At 53.6% G+C, this 17,990-nt stretch overlaps 2 protein-coding genes across 20 annotated transcripts in view; both read right to left on the reverse strand.

Moving 5' to 3' along the window:
* Positions 1–1,689: 1,689 nt before the first annotated feature.
* DDX41 (DEAD-box helicase 41) lies at positions 1,690–7,095 on the reverse strand. 2 transcript variants are annotated; one of them, XM_036886987.2, is made up of 17 exons: positions 6,951–7,095; positions 6,758–6,868; positions 6,339–6,498; positions 6,185–6,259; positions 5,996–6,056; positions 5,730–5,866; positions 5,247–5,319; positions 4,967–5,120; positions 4,753–4,889; positions 3,766–3,928; positions 3,460–3,591; positions 3,120–3,191; positions 2,901–2,997; positions 2,613–2,762; positions 2,460–2,531; positions 2,235–2,345; positions 1,690–2,043 (listed from the first exon to the last, which is right to left on the reverse strand). In XM_036886987.2, the coding sequence occupies exons 1-17, from the start codon at positions 6,975–6,977 to the stop codon at positions 1,907–1,909; spliced, it is 1,869 nt and encodes a 622-aa protein (XP_036742882.1). In that variant the 5' UTR covers positions 6,978–7,095; the 3' UTR covers positions 1,690–1,906. The 2 variants fall into 2 exon arrangements, with proteins under 2 accessions (XP_036742882.1, XP_057348487.1); XM_057492504.1 differs by having other exon boundaries at positions 6,339–6,610; positions 6,951–6,965.
* Positions 7,096–9,834: 2,739 nt separating this feature from the next.
* The window catches only part of FAM193B (family with sequence similarity 193 member B), a 30,438-nt gene continuing 22,282 nt past the window's right edge, over positions 9,835–17,990 (reverse strand). For 16 of the 18 annotated variants that reach the window (XM_057492528.1, XM_057492519.1, XM_057492526.1 and 13 more), the window contains 4 exons: positions 13,093–14,113; positions 12,867–12,942; positions 12,071–12,168; positions 9,835–10,227 (listed from right to left, as the gene is read on the reverse strand). In XM_057492528.1, coding sequence (XP_057348511.1) covers positions 12,072–12,168; positions 12,867–12,942; positions 13,093–14,113 — 1,194 coding nt within the window. In that variant the 3' untranslated portion in view covers positions 9,835–10,227; position 12,071. Of the gene's footprint in view, positions 10,228–11,564; positions 11,675–12,070; positions 12,169–12,866; positions 12,943–13,092; positions 14,114–17,990 lie in introns of all 18 variants that reach the window. The other 2 variants (XR_005025092.2, XR_005025091.2) reach the window with 2 other exon arrangements.

Raw genomic sequence — 17,990 nt, forward strand, 5'->3', positions numbered from 1 at the left:
CCCTAGGAGCCTCCTCTAGCTGAACTAGCAAAATCCAGCTTTTCCACTCAGAGCTCTAGTTGGTAATGTCTCACTCAGTCCTGCTCTGCTTGTCTTTATCTCGGAAGTATTTCTGATATTCCACTTGCTCCTCTCCGTCTTCACAGACCCGTCTATTGCCAGCCTCACCATCTCCCTTTTGAACCACTGCCCCACCTGGGCCCAGCCCTCTCTGCCAGCCCTAAACTAACCTCCCCTTCCCAAACATTTCCAGGCTCCCCACTGCCCTCCAGTCTAGTCTGGGCTCCTTGGCTCAGGACTCAAGGTGTGGAGTGTTCTGGACTCCATCTCCCCTCAGCCCAGGCCCTCCAGACACCCCTCGCCATGGTGCTACTCGGTGCTGTGCCTCCTCTTCCTCCGGAAGGCCTCCCTTGGCCACCCAATGCCGTCTTGAGAGTACTGAGCCTCCAGCAGTGAAACCGTCCTCCTGGTGCAACCCTGGCCACCTGAGGGTGTGGAGTGAGCCCCCGGTGGGCCTCTGGAGAGCTCACAGCCTCTTTTTTTTTTTTTTTTGAGAGGGCATCTCTCATATTTATTGATCAAATGGTTGTTAACAATAAAATTCTCACAGGCTCTTTTTAAGCTCTGCTTTTTTGTTAGGTGCCTTTTTTTTTTTCCATCACCCTGCTAGAGGGCCAGTATCAGGGCTCTGCTGTGTGTTTGAATTCTGGGGACAGCCTCATGTCATGCATTCAATGCCACCAATGGAAAGGAGTGTGTAACTAGGCTGAGGAACACTGTTCAGGGGTCACCTATGGGGTGTAGGCAGGAAATCTTTCAAGGGACACCTCACCTGGCTTTGTGCCTACTGCAGTCTGGGCACCCCTGGGTTCCAGAAGCCTGATACCATGTCCTTTGCATTCTCATTGCCATTTCAATGATGAGGAAATAGAGTCTCAGAAACATTAAGTAACTTGCCCAAGGCCACACACCAAGTGACAAATATGGCTTAAGCAACTGTTGTCCTGCTGGCATAAGCATGTGGCCTTATACATGAAGTATCTGGCATGGAGAGGCCACCACCAGTGTCCTTCCTGTCTACTCCGTGCCAGATGCCAAATTCCTGCCCCATTTGCCAGCAGTCTCATGACTGCCACCCGTTTCTTCCTATCTTATCTGTCTCTTCTGAGCAGGCACCTGCCTGATTTGTCTTGGTGCTGAGCCCAGCAAGGAGCTGGCCACACAGACGGGTCAGGGAGTGTTGTGGCCTGAGTAGCAGTCCTGTGGCATCTGCTGCCCCCTCAGTGAGGGAGCAGAGGGTTCTCTCCTGGGAGCCTTGCATGGGTAGGCAGGTGGAGAGAGGCCCTGAGGCAGGAAGCTGCCTCCCAAGGGACTCCAGGAGCCTCACATAACTGACAGGAAGAGGGAGGCTGGGGCAGGGCTGGAGGTTGGAAGAGCTAACCAGACAGACCAAAAAACCCAACCATTTCCCTTTGGCCCACCAATGTGGTCCCTCCTTGAGTCATAAATCCAGTAGCCCAGAGAAGATACCCTGAACCCCCAGAGTGGGGGCCCCAACTAGATGACTCCTTCCACAGTCAAGAACCAGCAGGGTGGCATTGGCAGCAATGGTGGGAGATGCCAGGGCCCTGCCTCAGAGGGTCAGGCCTGCCCAGGAAATGGGTAGACAAAGCGAAACAGAGGTGGGGCTGGGCTCAGACCAGAGAGTCTTGTGCTTTATTGGCAGCTGGGGTAAAGTGGAACAAAAACAGTAATTCTGAGAGGCACAGGGAGCAGGCAGCCAGGCCTGGCCTGGCCCAGCCCAGGCCAGCTGGGCCAAGGATGCTGGCTTTTTGTCCGGGGGCTGGTGTGTATGGGAGGCGGTTGGAGCACCAGGGACTAAGGCCTCTTGGAGAGAAGAGGCAGCTCAGAAGTCCATGGAGCTGTGGGCCAGGTAGTCCTTGCGGCCGATGTTGCTGACCTGCTTGGTCTGCATAGCTTCCAGTTTAGGGCAGTCAGTGATCCGATGGCCCAGGCCCCCGCAGAAGGCACAGCCTCGCTCTCCTGGGGGCATGGGGTATGGGGGCGGGGATCAGCATGGTCACAGGGCCAGGCTTCACACCCCAGAGCTAGGCCCCCCTGGCAGCCCCCCAGCCCACTACTGTGCAGCGTGGACGTGTTCCACAGTGCTCCCCCAGATGTGTCGGGCCTATCCCCCGCCCCCCACCAGCTAGTGTCTCCTGCTCTCTGGTCACCTCCGATGTCCAGCATGGACTCGTCCCCACAGTGCAGCACTTGCAGCACAGGCGGCACCTTCTGCTTGGCCTCCAACAGTAGGGCTTTGAGGTCCATCAACACAGACTCGTCTGTGGAGGCAGTGGGGAACCATCAGGACCAACCCTGGGCCCTGTAACCGGGACGTGGGTGGCCACAGGAGGAGGTCCTGGGGACAGCTGAGGTGGCCCTGGTGGCAGACTCACCACAGGCCTTGTTGATGAAGGTGGTGGCAATGCCTGTGTTTCCTGAGCGCCCGGTGCGGCCGATACGGTGCACTGCAGAGACAGGGACAGAGCCTCTGGCCCACTGCCCAGGGGCTGGAGCAGAGCCCACCCCCTAGCTCCCAAGCTTCCCACCGTAGTTCTCAATCTCCTCAGGCATGTCGTAATTGATCACATGCTGGATGGCAGGGAAGTCGAGGCCCTTGGAGGCTACGTCTGTGGCCACGAGGACATCCTTCTTGCCCTCCCGGAATGCCTCAATGGCCTTGGTCCGCTCCTCCTGGTCTGGGAAGGGTCAAGCAGGAGCTGTTAGAGCGATAGCAGGAGTCTGGGGAGCAGTGGCAGGCTGGCCAGGCAGGGAAAGGGATGAGGTGAGAGTCTGTGATGGCAATCAGGTCTATGCCTAAGCATACACCCCCTAACCTTTGCCCCCATGGATGGCCACAGCCTCGACCCCCTTGAGAAGCAGGTACTCGTGGATGGCGTCCACATCTGCTTTCTTCTCTGCAAAGATGAGCACCTGTCCGGGAAGGCCAACTCCAATCACGGGGCCTGACTCTGCCTGTGTGTCCCTGCCCTTCCCCAGCATGAGGCCCCTCCCACCCACCCTTTCATCCTGGGGGTCCTAGGTGGTACACTCACAGGTGGAGGTGTCTTCTGCAAGCACTCGAGCAAGTACACCATTTTGGCTTCCTCCTTCACATATTCCACCTCCTGCCACCACAGGGTCCTTGTCAGGTGATCCTGAGAATAGGCTCACCAGCCCTGGCCCCGCCACAGAGGCCAGGCCCCCAATCCAAAAGCCTCTTGCTACCAAAAGCTGGCCCCCCTAAGAATGTTTCCAGCTAAGGGCTGTGGCTTGGAATGAAACCCTCAGTGTCCACAGGGATGCCCCCCAACCCTGCTTCAATCAGCTTCAAGGGAATTTCACAAGATCCAGCCCTCACAGGTGAGACTGTGTACATCAGGAGGGCCTGCCCACCTGGATAACATCCAGGCTGGCAGCCCCAGCGCGCCCCACGTTGATTGTGACAGGTTTTACCAGTGCGCTCTTGGCAAAGTTCTGAATCTTCTTTGGCATGGTGGCACTGAAAAGCAGGGTCTGCCGCTGGCCCTGAGGAAGGGTAGGGCTGGGGCTGAGGGCATATGGGGACTGGGAAGCTGATCAGCTAGGTTATAGCCCCTGAAGCAGGGACGGTGAGTGGGCACTGCAGGGTCTCAGGGCCCTCCACAAATGAATGTGGAGTGGGGGGTGCAGGGAGTGTCCTGGCTGGGTAGGGATGGGCACCTTGAAGTAGGAAAAGATGGTGCGGATGTCGCCCTCAAAGCCCATGTCAATCATGCGATCAGCCTCATCCAGAGCCAGGTAGCGACAGATGTCTAGGCTGACCATCTTCTTCTGCAGCAGATCCATGAGGCGTCCAGGGGTGGCTACCATCATGTGCACCCCACTAGGAATCAAGAAGAGACCCTCAGGTTGGGGCCACCTACCCATCCCTACACCTGGAGACAAGCACTCTGTCCTTTTCTTCCCTCTGGACTCCTCTGTCTCTCCTCAGCTGTCCCCTTCCTGTCATTCCCACCACCCTGCTCCACATACAGCAGATGTCTCTCTTGGAGGAGGCTGTAGCCTTCTCAAGCACTGTCAGAGATCCTCCCCACCATGTGTCACCTCTGCCTGGCACTCCTCTCTCCCCCAGGAACACTGTCTTAACTCTGCAGACAGGCCTCAGCCTGTGCTGCTGCAGCTCTCTCTGTACACATCCTTGATAGGCTCACCTGTCCTGGTACACTGAATCCATCCTTTCTGTATCTAAATATTTTCTGGGACTGGGAATGTCTCAAGAACAGGGGCTGGGTCTGGCCTGTCTGTGACCCCAGGGCCTGGTTCAGGGAATTTGACAATGTCTGCTGGAAACTGCACTGTGTGGAAAGGGCATGGGTCCAGCCCCTCCCCAATGCCTTAGCCTCCTGATGGATCACACTAATGACCCTGACCTTCCTGGATGCCCCAGACCCCCTATGTCTGTGCTTCTGCCTGGAATACCCTGACTTCCTGACCTCCCAGATACCCGACTGCATCTGTTGTGCCCCCACACTAACTTATCACATCCCTCTGCCCTACTTATCAATCTCCTCATTAGATGGGGAGCTCCTTGAGAGCTGGGCCCACAGGAGGCCTCTGCAAGGATCTGTGGAATAGCTAAAGCAAAGTGTCCTTTAGCTTGTTTAGGGCCTTTGGGCAGACCCAGAAGGTGGGGCTGACTGTGCTCACTGTCGGATGGTTTCCATCTGCTCCTTGACAGACATGCCCCCGATGCAGAGAGCGCAGCGCAGGAGAGGTGAGCTGTCCTCCTGTAGCAGGCGGCAGTAATACTCCAAAATGCCGTGGGTCTGCCGGGCCAGTTCCCGCTGTATGTACAGAGGCAGATGCTGGCACCAGAAGGTGGTCCCATCTCTGCCCTGCCCTCCATGCCAGTGTGTCTTACCGAGGGGCAGATGATGAGTCCATAGGGCCCTTCACGCTTGGAGAAAGGTAATCTCTTTTCTTGTTCCAGGCAGAACATGATGACAGGCAATGTGAACACCAGCGTCTTGCCTGAACCAGTGAAGGCAATGCCTATCATGTCACGGCCGGATAAACTGTTAGGGAAGAACAGGTCAGAGGGTCAGGCTCAGCAGAACACAAAGACTGCTTCTCCAAGTGGACATCTAGTGACTGTTTTTCCTTGTCGTCACCCTCCTCTGGGCCCCCAGTTCCACACTCACATGGTGGGGATGCCCTGGATCTGAATGGGTGTAGGATGGTGGATGCCTTTCTTCTTCAGGCCTCTCAGGATGGCTATGGAAAACAACCCCAGCATCATCTTTGTGTTTCACAGGTACTTTATCATGACCCAAAGCCTGTAAAATTAGCACCATCTCCCTCAAGTTACAAATGGTGAAACACAGGCCCAGAGAAAGAAAGAAAAACACACTTGTCTGAGACTCCTAGGCTAAATGGGGGTAGGATTCACACGTAGGTCTGTCTAAGGCCAATGTCACTTGCCCACTGAAGCTCCCTAATAGAAGAGAACAGGAAACATGTAGAGCTAGAGCAACTGAAAAAGGAGCAAAAAGAAACCCCTCCTCAAATCCTCCCATCCCTAGTGGCTAGATTCACCACTGTAGCTGTTGAGCTTAGGGGGGTTAGGACACAACCTCAAAGATGCTTGGCTGTGAATGTGTCAGCCTTTCCCAGTTCCTAGGTACCTGCAGGAAATTTCATTTCCTTGAAGCTCTTGATGGGTGGTGGGATGCCATCTCCTTCCACCAGGATGTGGTACTTTCTCCGTACACGCTCATGCCGCTCTTCAGACACGCTCAGGACATAACGGGGTGGTGTCCAACTGTATGGGTGGGTGGTAGGGGTCAAAAGAGGGTCTGGGCACAGCTGGCTTTGAGGTGTCCCTGCCAGTCTCAGCCACACACCATCCCAAGTAAGGGTGACTGCCTTCCTACAGACTGGCAAGACATACCTGGTTTTGATTGGGTCATCATATGTGATTCCCTTAGCCATCTCCTTCACTGACATTAAGGCTGAGAAGACAAAAGTTAACTCAGGGCTGGATCCTGCTTCCCAGAGGCCAGGCCCCTTGAGATAAAACATGTGTAGGGTTGGAGGAGGAGGCTCAGTCCACTTCCCCCTGCTCTAGCTACAACTATACCTCGGCCCTCAGCCACACTCTCCAGGATCTTCTCCTCTTCCTTCAGCTGCTTCTCCTTGGCAGATTCCTTGCGGGCTGAGACAAGAAGCAGACGATGCAAAGAGACACCAAAGCAGCGCACCAAGCTCAGCCTTCCCGCGGCTGCCCTACCCACCTTCGGCCTTCTCCTTGAGGTGCTGGTGCTGATCCAGGAGGCTGACATTGGACTGAGGGCCCAGCGGGATGTCGTCCTCATCTCCCCGGGGCTCGCTGCCGCTGTCTTGCTGCTCCTCCTCCGTAGCTCCCTTGCGCCTCCGCTGCAGCAGCTTCTGGAGCTGAGGGTCCACGAGCGCCCCTCAGAGCCAAGCCCAAGACGGAGCAAGGCATCGGGCCCTGGGGTTTCTGCTTCGGGAGAGTCTTGAACCCCGCAGACAGGGAGCTGTCATGCTGTTTTGATGAGGTCGCTAGTCCTCCGTTTGCTTGGGGGCCATGGTCCCCTGTCAGGACACCTCCTCCCTCCTGGGACCGACCCCCCATCCCACAGAGAACCTTCCATCCCACTCCCTCATTCCTCCTCCCACGCAGGGCCCTCACCAGCAGTTGCCGGCGCTGTCGCAACGGAACGTAGGGCACGTACTCCTCGTCGTCCTCATCCTCCGCCTCGGAGCGGCTTCCTGCGGCAGTTACCTCGTCTGTGCGAGACCGCTGCACATATACACGAGTCAGACCCAGACCCCCAGCCTTCACTACCGCCTGCCACCCGCGCGGACCCCAACCTCGCTCCCACCTTCCGCTCGGGTTCCGACTCCTCCATCCTTTACTGCACGCATGCGCGCCACGGAAAACTCCGCCTCATTTTCGAGAGATCCAATCAGATGTGACGGAGCGGACGACGGCACCTAGCAACGACCTCTAAGTGCCGGATCGCGCAGAGGGACAAACTTTCAGCGTGGCGTCAACGTCCCTATGGGTAGCTCTACACAGCTGTTGCCAGGGCTGAGGGCTAAAGCATCAGACAGGGTATTTTGGGACGCTGGTGGATTTGGAATATACGCTGAGGACCCAAACCAAGCCCGGTGCAAGAGGAAGGGGGGGGGGCCCTGGGTTCATGAGAAAGGTAGTTCCTGCTGAGCCGCCAGCCGCGTCTCTCTGCAGAAAGGAATCGTAAGCATGGGTGGGAGTTAAAGCCAGGCACCACAGTGGCGATGGGCTGCAATCACTAGGGGAACATGCGGATTCTGGGGAAATGTCCCTCCTTTTTCTGGCTCTAACCAAGCCAGATGGCAGCAGGCGCACAGGGATCAGATGCTGAGGTGTCCAAGAAAGGATATGGAGGGACAAAAAATAAACACCCTCCCCTATCCCCTATCGTCACTCTGCTACAAAACGATACAGAAGCTTTAGAGACCAGGGCGTGAGGACTCCTGGGTCCCCTCAAGGAAGCTCAAGTGGAAGGAGATGTCCCCCCAGCTCAGGTCTGTCTGCCCCAGGTTTCCCTGGAAGGATGGGGCATATCAGATCCTGGGGCACTTAGGTTGATAGGAAGAAATGAGTGGAAGCCCCGAGTGGAAACCGCAGATCCCGAAGAGGGCAGTCTGCCAGGTGTTCAGCCATACCTTGACGTCACCCGGCACGCTCAAGGGCAGCGCCAGCTGGGATCCTGAGACTCCTCCGTCATCTGTACGGGCCACGGGGCCAGGGTGCGTGCGTATTGCGGAATAAATGACTCAACATGCACTGCCACTGACTGGTGTCCTCATCTATATGAGGTAATCAGTGGTGAGGGATAAATAAAATACTGATGACGATGGTTAACTGACGGCCTGTACATACACACGTATTACTGTAAATGCTGTTAACAGAGCTCAGAGTGCCTGAGGAACCAGAGGCTTCGAGACTTGGATACGAGTTTCCAGGGATTTATGGCGTCTCAGAACAGGGAGTGGAAGAGAGAGGCCTCATGATAGAGGGTCCTGCAGGAGTGAAGGTCTGGCCATGTACAAATACAGATTCCTCAGGGAACCAAGAAGTCACCCAGCAGGAATGGGGTGGGAGTAGCCAGCTGGAAAGGTAGACTGGGCCCAGGGCACGCAGGGCCACGACTGCCACGGAATTTCAGAGGAGTGATGGGTCAGTACCCTTCTTTCCTTCATTAATACACTTAACTTGAACATGTGTCATACACTGTGTAGTGCCGAGGCAGATCAAAGACGAGCAAGACACAAACCTGATTTTTGAGTCTACAGATTGAGGCAGAAATGTATTGATAACTGGTCTTTAGATTAAGGAGAAATATTAAGATAGACAAAGGGGTGCTTTTGGAAGTATCAGCACAAACTGATTCTCATAGTACAGTGGCCTTTCGGTTGGGAATGTGAAGGAGAAGTAGGAAGTAATGAAGGAAGGGTAATCGGGGAAGAGGGAAATATGTGATCAAAAGTTTAGAGACTGCAGGGTACAAGTCCTAGATGGAAGACTGAGGGCATCTGCTGTGTCTGAAGTGAGTGCCAGAGGCAGGAACTAGGCATGGAGGCCCTGATTATCACCCACAGAACCCTTTCTCTGTAGGTAAAGTGGCTATTTGATCAGATCTTCAATTTTTGAGTGATGAAGCACAATTTTGGATAGCTATGTTAACTGGCAGGAGCCTGGTGCAGAAGTTCAAGGTAGAGAGGAACCCAGGTAATACATATACAGCGAAAGGTTTCACAGGGAATCATCCACACTTCCTTTGGAATTGGGAAAGGCTGGGGACCAGGAATTGTGAGCCTGTGGGCAATGCTGTTTTATTTCAGAAGAGGAAGCTGGCACTGACTGCCAGCCCATTGGTAGGTTTTAACCCTAGGCAAGTGAGGCAGGGAATGGTTTCTGATCCTGCTCCTGACACTCCATAAGGGGCTCTTAGTGACTGTATGGCCACTACATTCATTGCTCCCCACTTGAGCTGAAGTTAAGAGCTGGTTTTAGTAGAGAAAATGACATGGGCAGGGGGCAAGGAGTTGGGACATAAATGTGTGTGAGGCATCTCTAGCATATGTATTATTTTCAAATCTGATTTTACAAACCAGATCCACTGTGGGGGCGGGGAGTGGGGAGTCAGGAATGAGATTGTTTGCTTTTCTTTATAGATGGGTTCATTATCCTCTGAATTCTCAGGCACTTAGGCTACATGCCCCTTCCCAATTTACAGAAACTCTACTTACTTAACTACCCTGAAAATCCCAATCACCCAGGCTATAGGTGCATGGTCCATGAACTCAAGATTTTCCCAGACCCCTTCTCACATAAGCTGCACAGAAACCAAGTCCCTCTAACTCACCTCCTTTGCAGAACTAAGACACAGCATGGGGAAGGGGCTGCTTTGGGTTCACAGCCTAGCATCCTCCCAGCAGGAGGGAAGGGTACAAATCTGCTGTCATCCAGGCCTGTGCTCTAACACCAGTTGGCCAGACTGAGCTCATGAAATCACTTTCCTATTCTAGCTTCAGTTTCCTTATCTGTAAAATGGGTAACAGTTCCACTTAGAATTGCTGTGAGGATTAAGTGGAAGCTATGCCAAACTGTTGATGTATAGTATGTGCTCAATAAGGTTACTGACTAAGGTTGACCCATTGCTTCTGAGTACACCTCTCACCTTACCTCCTACCCAGATCAGCAAACCACCAACACACTGACTGTGTCCAAATGTTGCTTTATCTTTCGGCAGGAAAGATCTTCACAGTATCAAAAGTAAAGAATTGAAAAACAAAAAAACAAAAAACAAATGAAAACAAAAAAACCAAACACAAAGAGAGCAGTGTTGGGCCAGCAGTACCATCAGCCCCGGCCCACAGGCCAGCCCAGCCCCCAGGTTCTGAGTGTGGAGGCTGCGTAGCACCAGGAAGTGGCTCTGGAGGTCCTGAGGGGCCCCAGCACAGCACGGCATCCATTCAGCTTTTGGTTGGTCCAGGATGGTGGGGAGCAGGGGAGTCTTGGGTAGGTGGGGATGTGGAGGAAGAAACTGTAGACCGTCAGCTGGCAGTTGGGGTCTCAGGACACCCTTAAGAAGTTTGACCCGGCCAGAGCTGAGAAAACAGGAGAACATGGCCACATGGTGAACGAGGCCCTCACCTTAGCCTCTCCGTGCTAGTTTTGCATTCCCATGGGTCCCCATGGGTTCCTGTGGAGGTAGGAATAGCTGCCTACTATTTTTGCTTCCTGGGTCGAAAACACTGAATGACTTCTTCAGTCACCTCCAGCACAGAACGAAGGTTAAGACCCTATTGGGGGTCAGAGCCCCAGACCTGGGGTTCTGTCCAGATGTGGAGCAGTACCCTAGATTTCAAGGATTGTCCCAGGACCCCATTACAGTACATCCCCCCAGGGCAGGGTAGAGTAGGAGCCCATCCTCTGGCACTTGCTCTCCTACTGACAGGCAGCAGAGAGGCAGTGTATGAGCTCAGACTCCTGCCACAGGCTCCAGTTACACAGCACGGCTGAATCCTGATTCTGTGTCAGCTCTGCTTTCTCATGTACTTGGGGCTTAATTCTGTGCTGGGCAGGGTAGAAGTGGTCAATGGAGAGCACTTTCAGGGGTAGTGGGGGGTGTCTCCTATCTTGGGAAGGAGATCAGCCACAGGGAGTGGGAGATGCTGGATGAGGGTTCCTGGATGGGGCACTGGGCTTCAGGAGGAGGTGCACTCCCTTTCCTCTGAAAAGGGGCAACAGATGAAAGCACCCAGAATCCCCACAACTCCTGGTTCCTGTGGAGGTGGAGAAAGGAGGCAGGAGGGCACCTGGCAAAGGCTCCTGGGGGTGTGGACATTATGGTTTGGCAAAGGATCAGGGAGCTCAGCTCCGCAGAGCAGAGAGGCTGAGGTGAGTCCAAAGATAAGTCCTGACTCTGGGGTAGCACAAGGTGCCACAGGGAGCGAGGTCCTGAAGGCTGCCCAGAGCTAAGGCTGGCATCTAAGGTGGGGGATCCCAACCCAAAAGGAGACAAGGGGTCCAGGAAGTCTGCTGCCCTGGCACTGAAAAGAGCACAGGTGAGAGCATCCTTCTGTGGGGTCCCTGAGCTCAGCCCACCTGCCCCAGATAAGCTGGGTGGTTACTAGCCAGAAAATGCCTGACTGCAGGGACATAGCCCAGGGTTGAGATACAGCCCTGCACAGCCATTTGGCCCCAAGCCCAGCACCAAGACCTGCCAGCCAGACACATTTTCTCCTGCAGTACGGTTCTCAGCCCAGTACCTTCTCAGTCTTCTGTTCTTCATCATCTGATAGGCCAGCATCTCAGACAAAAGGACCTATGCAGGTGGCTGGGAAGAGAGGCCACAGCCTAGCTTGGGGTCACATCTATTCTAGGAGGCAGCTTAGCTATCAGTTTCCTGATGGAACCTATTCTATTTGGGGAGAATGCCTACCAACTTCTCCAGGCCTACATAACCTCTCTCGAAGGTCTCGTCTTGCTCATCTGCCCACTCTCCTGAGTCTGGCTCCTTGCGTGGCTTTAGCTGGGAAGTACTCTGGTAGCCTACATGGAGGAACCAGGCCAGGTAAAGGTCAGGCTGAAAATGTCAGGGGTGGGTACAGCCCTCAGGTTCACAGCTGCCTGGGCATTTGGGAGGCAGCCAGTAAAGGAAATGGAAGCCTGGTGGAGGCAGCCTAGAGTGACAGTGCAGGAAGGGCTCTTCAGGGCCTGGGCCAGGGAGGAGCAGTGGAGGCCTGGGGGTGAGTGCCGCAGGAGAAAAGGGGCCTGTGTCTTCAGAGCGCACAGCCTGCTGGGGCGGTCACTGTGGAGATGCAGGGGCCAGTGCTGTCAAGCCCCAGCCCAACTCTGTGTGCCCCAGAGTATGAAATAGTCTGGCAGGGACCCAGAAGGTGGCAGCTTGGGGAGAGGGGTGCACACAGGACTTGGGGGTCTCCATACCTCACTGAGCTATGCTGGGAGTGGTTTTCTTGAGGCTGAAGTTGGTCCAGTTCACAGCAACTTTCTGACGAGTTTGCTTTGCAGAATCCAAACAGAACCTATCAGGTTTGGGAGAAGCACAATCAGAGGTTTCCTCCCCTCCCTGCTGAACCCCTCTTCTAAACCTAAAGAGACCAGGTCAGCTCCGCACAACTCCTCTGGCTAACAGGTCTCCTCTGGGGTCTAACAGGTACAGGAGCTTCGCTGGCTTACAGGCTTCCTGGACAGGGTGTCCACGAGACCAGGGAACAGTATATGAAGAGAGTACACTGCCTTGGGATACGGGCTCTCTGCTCACCCTGTATTTTATTCCAGCTATACTGGGCTGTCTTATGTTTCCCTAAGTACTGTATGTATTTTTTACCCTCGAACCTTTTTACCTGCTAGCCCTGCTGTCATGAATATCCTTTTCGTTTCATCTGGCCCACTTGGTCTTATTCCTCAGGTTTCAGCTTGGTTGTGGTTCATTCTCCCCATCTATACTGTCTGACTCACCTCTGCCCCAGAGTTCAGCCCAGGCAGAGCAGAGGAAGTACAAGTGAATAAAGCTGGAGAAAGCCTTGGTTCTTGGGGCCTGACTTGCTTCCTTCTCCCCTTCCCTTGTACTTTCTCAGATGCCCTGTCCTGCCAAGTGGTTACTTGGCTTCCAGCAGATAGGCTGGTAGGAGACAGCTTGGAGAGAGGCTCTTCCTCTGGAGGCACAGGGCTGAGGGAGAGGCCTGAGTGTGGGCCGGAGAGCAGGCAGCCCCTCACCTACCTCTTGAAGTACTCCACCTCCCGGTCAGTCTCATCCATCTCTACCCCATCCATGTCCTTGGGCAGGAACACATCGTCTAGGAAGACACAGCCAGGAGGGCTGAGTGCCCACAGACAGGCCTCTAGGGGTCACGCTCTTGGGGAAGCACTGCCCACACACAAGGACTGCCCTCCACCCTGTGGCCTGGCTGGGTGAGGGTCAGCCACTCAGGTCCTAGTGCACTCACCCAAGGAGGTGGCTGTCTTCTCTTGCTTGTTGCGGCTGCGGCGGCTGCGACCCTTGCCCTGCGGCAAACTCTGTGGCCTTGCTGGGCCTGGGTGCTGCACAGACTCCTGCTCTGGAGGCCGTGCCTTGGCCTCACCTGGCCAGTTTCGCCAGGTGCTGACCTTCTCCTTGTCAGTTTTGGGGCTGCTGGCCCAGCCTGGTCCTGGCTGGCTCCCTCCGCCTCCCTCTCCAGCTTCGGCACAGCTGCCCTCTTTGGGAGGCTCTGGAGCCTTACCTGGCTGCTTGGGGCTGGGAGTCTGGCCCTTGGTATTGGGAACCTCGAGACTGGCTGGGGACTGGGCAACTAGGCTCACCTCATTCTTCTTGGCCTGACTGCCCTGTCTTTTGCCTTTCCGTGGCTTCCCAACTGAGGCCACAGGCTCAGGCAGCTCTTGCTTGCAAATGGGGACCTCCTTTGCGCCTGGCTCCTCACAGCTAGGGTTACCTGGTTTGGGTGTCTTGACCCAGATCACCCGGGACAGGTTGGGCACAGTGTTAAGTCTCCTCACTAGCCCATTCTCAGGGATGATACCGGGTGGGGGGCCCCTCACCTCTGTCCATGGTGGGTGTGGCCCTCTTATTTCTGCCCAGGGTGGGGCTGGCTCGCCTGGGGCTTGTAACGTGTGGTTCTGAGGGGAGCCCAAAGTCAAAGGGGACAGGTCAAGGCTGATGTCAGGCCGTTGCTCTGAGGAGCCATTGAGGTTTGAGGGGGGTAGACTCTGGGGTTCTGGCTCTGCAGCCCCCTCCTTACAGAAACCATTGCTGTCCATGCTGAGCTCACACATACTGAAGCTGGCACGGATGGAGTCCTTGACAGTGTTCTTGATCTCCTGCAGACGGCTGCTCAGGAAGCTGTTGACCCGATCTAGCTCCTGGTCAGGCCACTCCAAGAGCCTTTCTCTGGCAGACCTTGCTTCCCGGTTTCCAGAAACACGATTCACCTGCTTTAGAGCTTCTGCTGCTAACTGGGCCTTCTCCTTTTCCTGCCAATACAAGAGGCAGTTTGAGCTGGGACCTGGCAGCTGCCAATCACAAGATGACACCTGACACATCAGCCTGGGGCTCAGCTTTGCTGCTAACTGGATAGAGGCAAGGCCTTGTGAACCTGGCCTACTTGCCCACTCTGCAGGAGTGAGGACAAAATATAATCAGACAGGTACCTGTCCCAGTGGCGGAGGTGGTTACATCCACAGAGGGTAGGGTGTTTATGGCCTGTTCATCTACAGCCCCAGTGTCAGTCCCAGGGCCTGAAGGCTAGGACTCAAAGAGACAGGAACATTGCTAACTACATCTTGCCTCCCAGGCCTGAGCTTAAGCAATTCACTTTCTGGCTGAGTGTCAGTGGATTCATCTGTAAAATGGGGACATAATTCTGGTGTGAAGACCAAAGAGGGAATCCATGTAAGGAAGACGGCTGCTGCAGAGACATTCTCTCCAATTATGCAAGTGGTAGGGGACAAAAAAGCTGTGACATGGTGGGGGTTTTTCAAGAAGGAAGATGTGGGGCTGTGAGGCTGCCATGGTCTATCAGATGGTTTCGGGTGGCCAGGAAAGTGTGTGCCCTCTGAACACGTATGAGTGCTACTGAAGAGGGTGATGTTCCCATAGGAAGGCCATTCACTGTTCAGTTGGTTAGCACATCTAGATTGTGCCCAACAGCATACAAAGGACAGACACATGCAGCCCCAAAGCAAGATGTAAAAGCAGCCCTGCTGACTGGGTGAGGACCAGGAAGCTTAGGGAGGCTGGATCCTGCCAGTCAGTGTTAACAGACCTGGTTCTGAGAGTGAAAATGAGTTTGTGGGCTCTAAGTCTCCCCACTCCTCTGCCCAACCTCAAGGTACCAACAGGCTAGGGAGGCCTTTAGGGGGAGATAGGAGACAGATGTCAAAAGCCTACAGGTAGGGGGTGGTGGTGATGTACCAGGAGCTGGATGACTTCCACCATTTCAGGTATTTCTAGTTGATTTGGGAATGGATGCGGAGAAACAGGAAAAGGAAACGGGAACAAAAGAGGCCTTGCTACTACCTCACAGTCAACTTAAGAGAGGGTGATCTTGTACCCCAGCAGGTACACATTTATTCTTTATCTTTTTTGAATACAGGCTCAGTTTACTAGGACCACAACTGTGGGACCTTGGACAAATCACTTACTCTCTCTGAACCTTATTCTCCTCATTTGTAAATTTGGGAGAAAAACTATCCACCTATATACTTCACAGTGTTGCAGGACACCTGAGAGGGTGTATGTCCCTTTCCACAGGCATTATTAAGGTTATGCCTTGGCACTGTGGTGCTCAGGTGAGGAAGCAGCTCAGTCTGGAGGGGTGTTTCCAGCTGTGTACTGTGAAGTTCAAGGCCACAGGCAGAGCCTTGAGACCTTGAGGACAGGCAAAGGACTGGAAAGTCCTTTACTTTGCTCCTCCCCTGCACCAGAACAGCTTTGCTTTTATTTGTTAGGAACTGAGGTTCCATGGAAGATTCCACTTGCAGAAGATTTCTGCTGCTAAACAAAGAAGTCTGAAAACTAATGGTGAACAGCAAGTGATGTGGAACCATGTACAATTTGGTAGCGAGAGGAAAAGCACAGAAACACTTATTTTCTGTTATGTACCAAGAGCCTGGTACCACCCACCTCCCAAGTTTCATTTAATCCTCACAACTGCCCTTGTTGTAGCATCCTCCTCAGTTTACAGATGAGGATACTCCACTATGGGAAGAATAAGGAGTTGGTTTAAGGTTACACGGCAGAGGGGGATAGCACACCCAGCTGATCTGCAGAGTTCCTAGGGTTTTTCAAGCCTGTTTGATAATCCTTTTCTTGACTGTTGACTGTGTGGCACAGGGCTGGGCTCTGGGAATTCAGCTGTGCATGAGACACAGTCCCTACTCACTCTGCTCTATGCTGGGGAAGACAGACATGCAAACACAGGCTGCTTAATTCTGAGCGACAAGAGCTACAGGGAAGAAAGCACAGGGTGCTCTGGGATTCCAGACTGGGTCATGAGGGGGTACTTCTCAGAGGAGGCAGTATCTCACTGAGCACTGAAGGGTGAATGGGTTATCCTGGAGAGCATAATACAAGCATCTTCTAGGCAGAAGGAAGAGCAAGTATAAAGGCTGGGAAATGGCAACACACAAAATCTTAAGGGAATACAAACAATCAGAGTGACAGGTGGAACCCAGATTTCTTTTGGAATGGGGGCTGAGCTAGTGGTGGACAGGAAGGCCAGAGGGAGCGATTGACAGATGAAGCTGGAAAGCTAAGCAGGGGCTGGATTCTGAAGAGGCCTGCCGGCCATGCTTGAGTCTGGGTTTGGTACTGAGGGCAATGTTCGGCCATTGAAGGCTTTTAAGGTAGCGGCAGTAAGGTGGAGGGAGAGAAGTGGATGGCTTGAGCTATTTGGTAGGCAGTGTGGCCAGAACTCTTGGTGACAGTTGGGGAGAGAGAATGGGATGAGTCCCGGAAACATGGACAACCAAGACTACTGCTATAGCAGCTACACTGACCAGGTGCTCACTCTGCTGAACCTTTCTGTGCATCACTCCATTTCACTCTCACAACAATCTGAGTTAGGTTCTGTTATTCTCATTTTATGGATGAAGAAACTGAGGCTTAGAGGTTAAATGATTTGCCCAAGGTCATACAGTGAGTGTGGCAGAGCCGGGTTTCAAACTGAGGTCCAACTCCAAGCCCTGCTGCTCTCGAACACCACGATGCATTCCTCCCAGGATGGCACCCAGGCTCTGGTTCAGGCAACTGGATAGATGGTGGTGCCATTAACTAGACAGGCAACAGAGAAGGAAGAGCAGGCCTCTCCTCTTTGGAGAAAGAGAACAAGCTCAGTTTAGGTACCTGCGGGCTATCTGTGAGGAGGCACCCAACAGCAGCTGTAGGACATCAGTGTGAATGAAGTGCAGGGAAGAAATAGGCTGACATTAAATCAACTGAACTGGGAGCAACACTATCTAGATGACAGCTTTTTGCCCAAGAGATGTTGTCAAGGGGGAGGGTCAGATAGAGGAAGAGGAGCTCACAAAGGAGAGAGAAAAGAAGTCAGAGAGGAAGGTGAGAAAGTTGGAGAACATGGTGTTGCCATGTCCCTTCCCTGCCTGCACTTGGCTGGGGACTGAGAAGCCAAAGAGAACAATGTTTGAAGAGCAGAACCAACACAGAAGTGTAAACTTTACCTAGTAGACGAGGAAGATGGAACAGGAGTGTGTGATTTGGTGACAAAAAAGTAACTGGTGGCTCTTTGTTGGGGGTGGAGTGGAAAACAGTTGGCAGAGAGCTGACAGGAAGAGTAAGGACAGTAAATGCAGACATTTTCTAAGAAATCTGGCTGTGATCTACAGGAAAGGGAGTAGATGGGTAAGAGAGGCTGTACACCCAAGGAACAGTTTGCTTTTTAAAAGAGAGTAGTACTAGGTGTAGTCTAAACGCTGATGGAAAACAGCCTAGAGGACAGGTGGGAGCCACAGAGCAGGAAGTTGCTGTTAGACTGAGGAGGCAGAAAAGGGCTGCACTAGCCTCTGGGAGGAAAAGGAGTAACTCTTCCCTCTTGACAAGAAGAAAGTTTGCAGGTAGGGTGGTAAGACAGAGAGAGAGTCTACCCCCTGCTTTTTAATCTTGAAGTAACAAGTAAGGTTATCTGTAAAAAAATAAGGTGGGGTGGGAAAAGCCTGGAGGTTTGAGGAGAATGGGTCTGACAAAGGGGCTGTGGTGAATGGAAATGATGAGAAGCAAGAAGACCAGGGAGCTACCAGAGACCTCCTTTAGCTCAGGCAACCAGGAGACCATGTGGCCAGGGTGCCACAGATAGGCTGGATCCAGTGCTTTCCTTGAGGTGCAGAAGGGGAA

Source organism: Manis pentadactyla, chromosome 2, assembly GCF_030020395.1.
Source record: "Manis pentadactyla isolate mManPen7 chromosome 2, mManPen7.hap1, whole genome shotgun sequence".
NCBI lineage: Eukaryota > Metazoa > Chordata > Mammalia > Pholidota > Manidae > Manis > Manis pentadactyla.

Coding starts and splice junctions, on each gene's coding strand:
- DDX41 (XM_036886987.2), bottom strand. CDS start 6,977: ATGGAGGAGTCGGAACCCGAGCGGAAG. Junction 6,499..6,757: donor GACAGCGCCGGCAACTGCTG/GTGAGGGCCCTG, acceptor GTGGACCCTCAG/CTCCAGAAGCTGCTGCAGCG. Junction 6,057..6,184: donor GAGTGTGGCTGAGGGCCGAG/GTATAGTTGTAG, acceptor TTGTCTTCTCAG/CCTTAATGTCAGTGAAGGAG.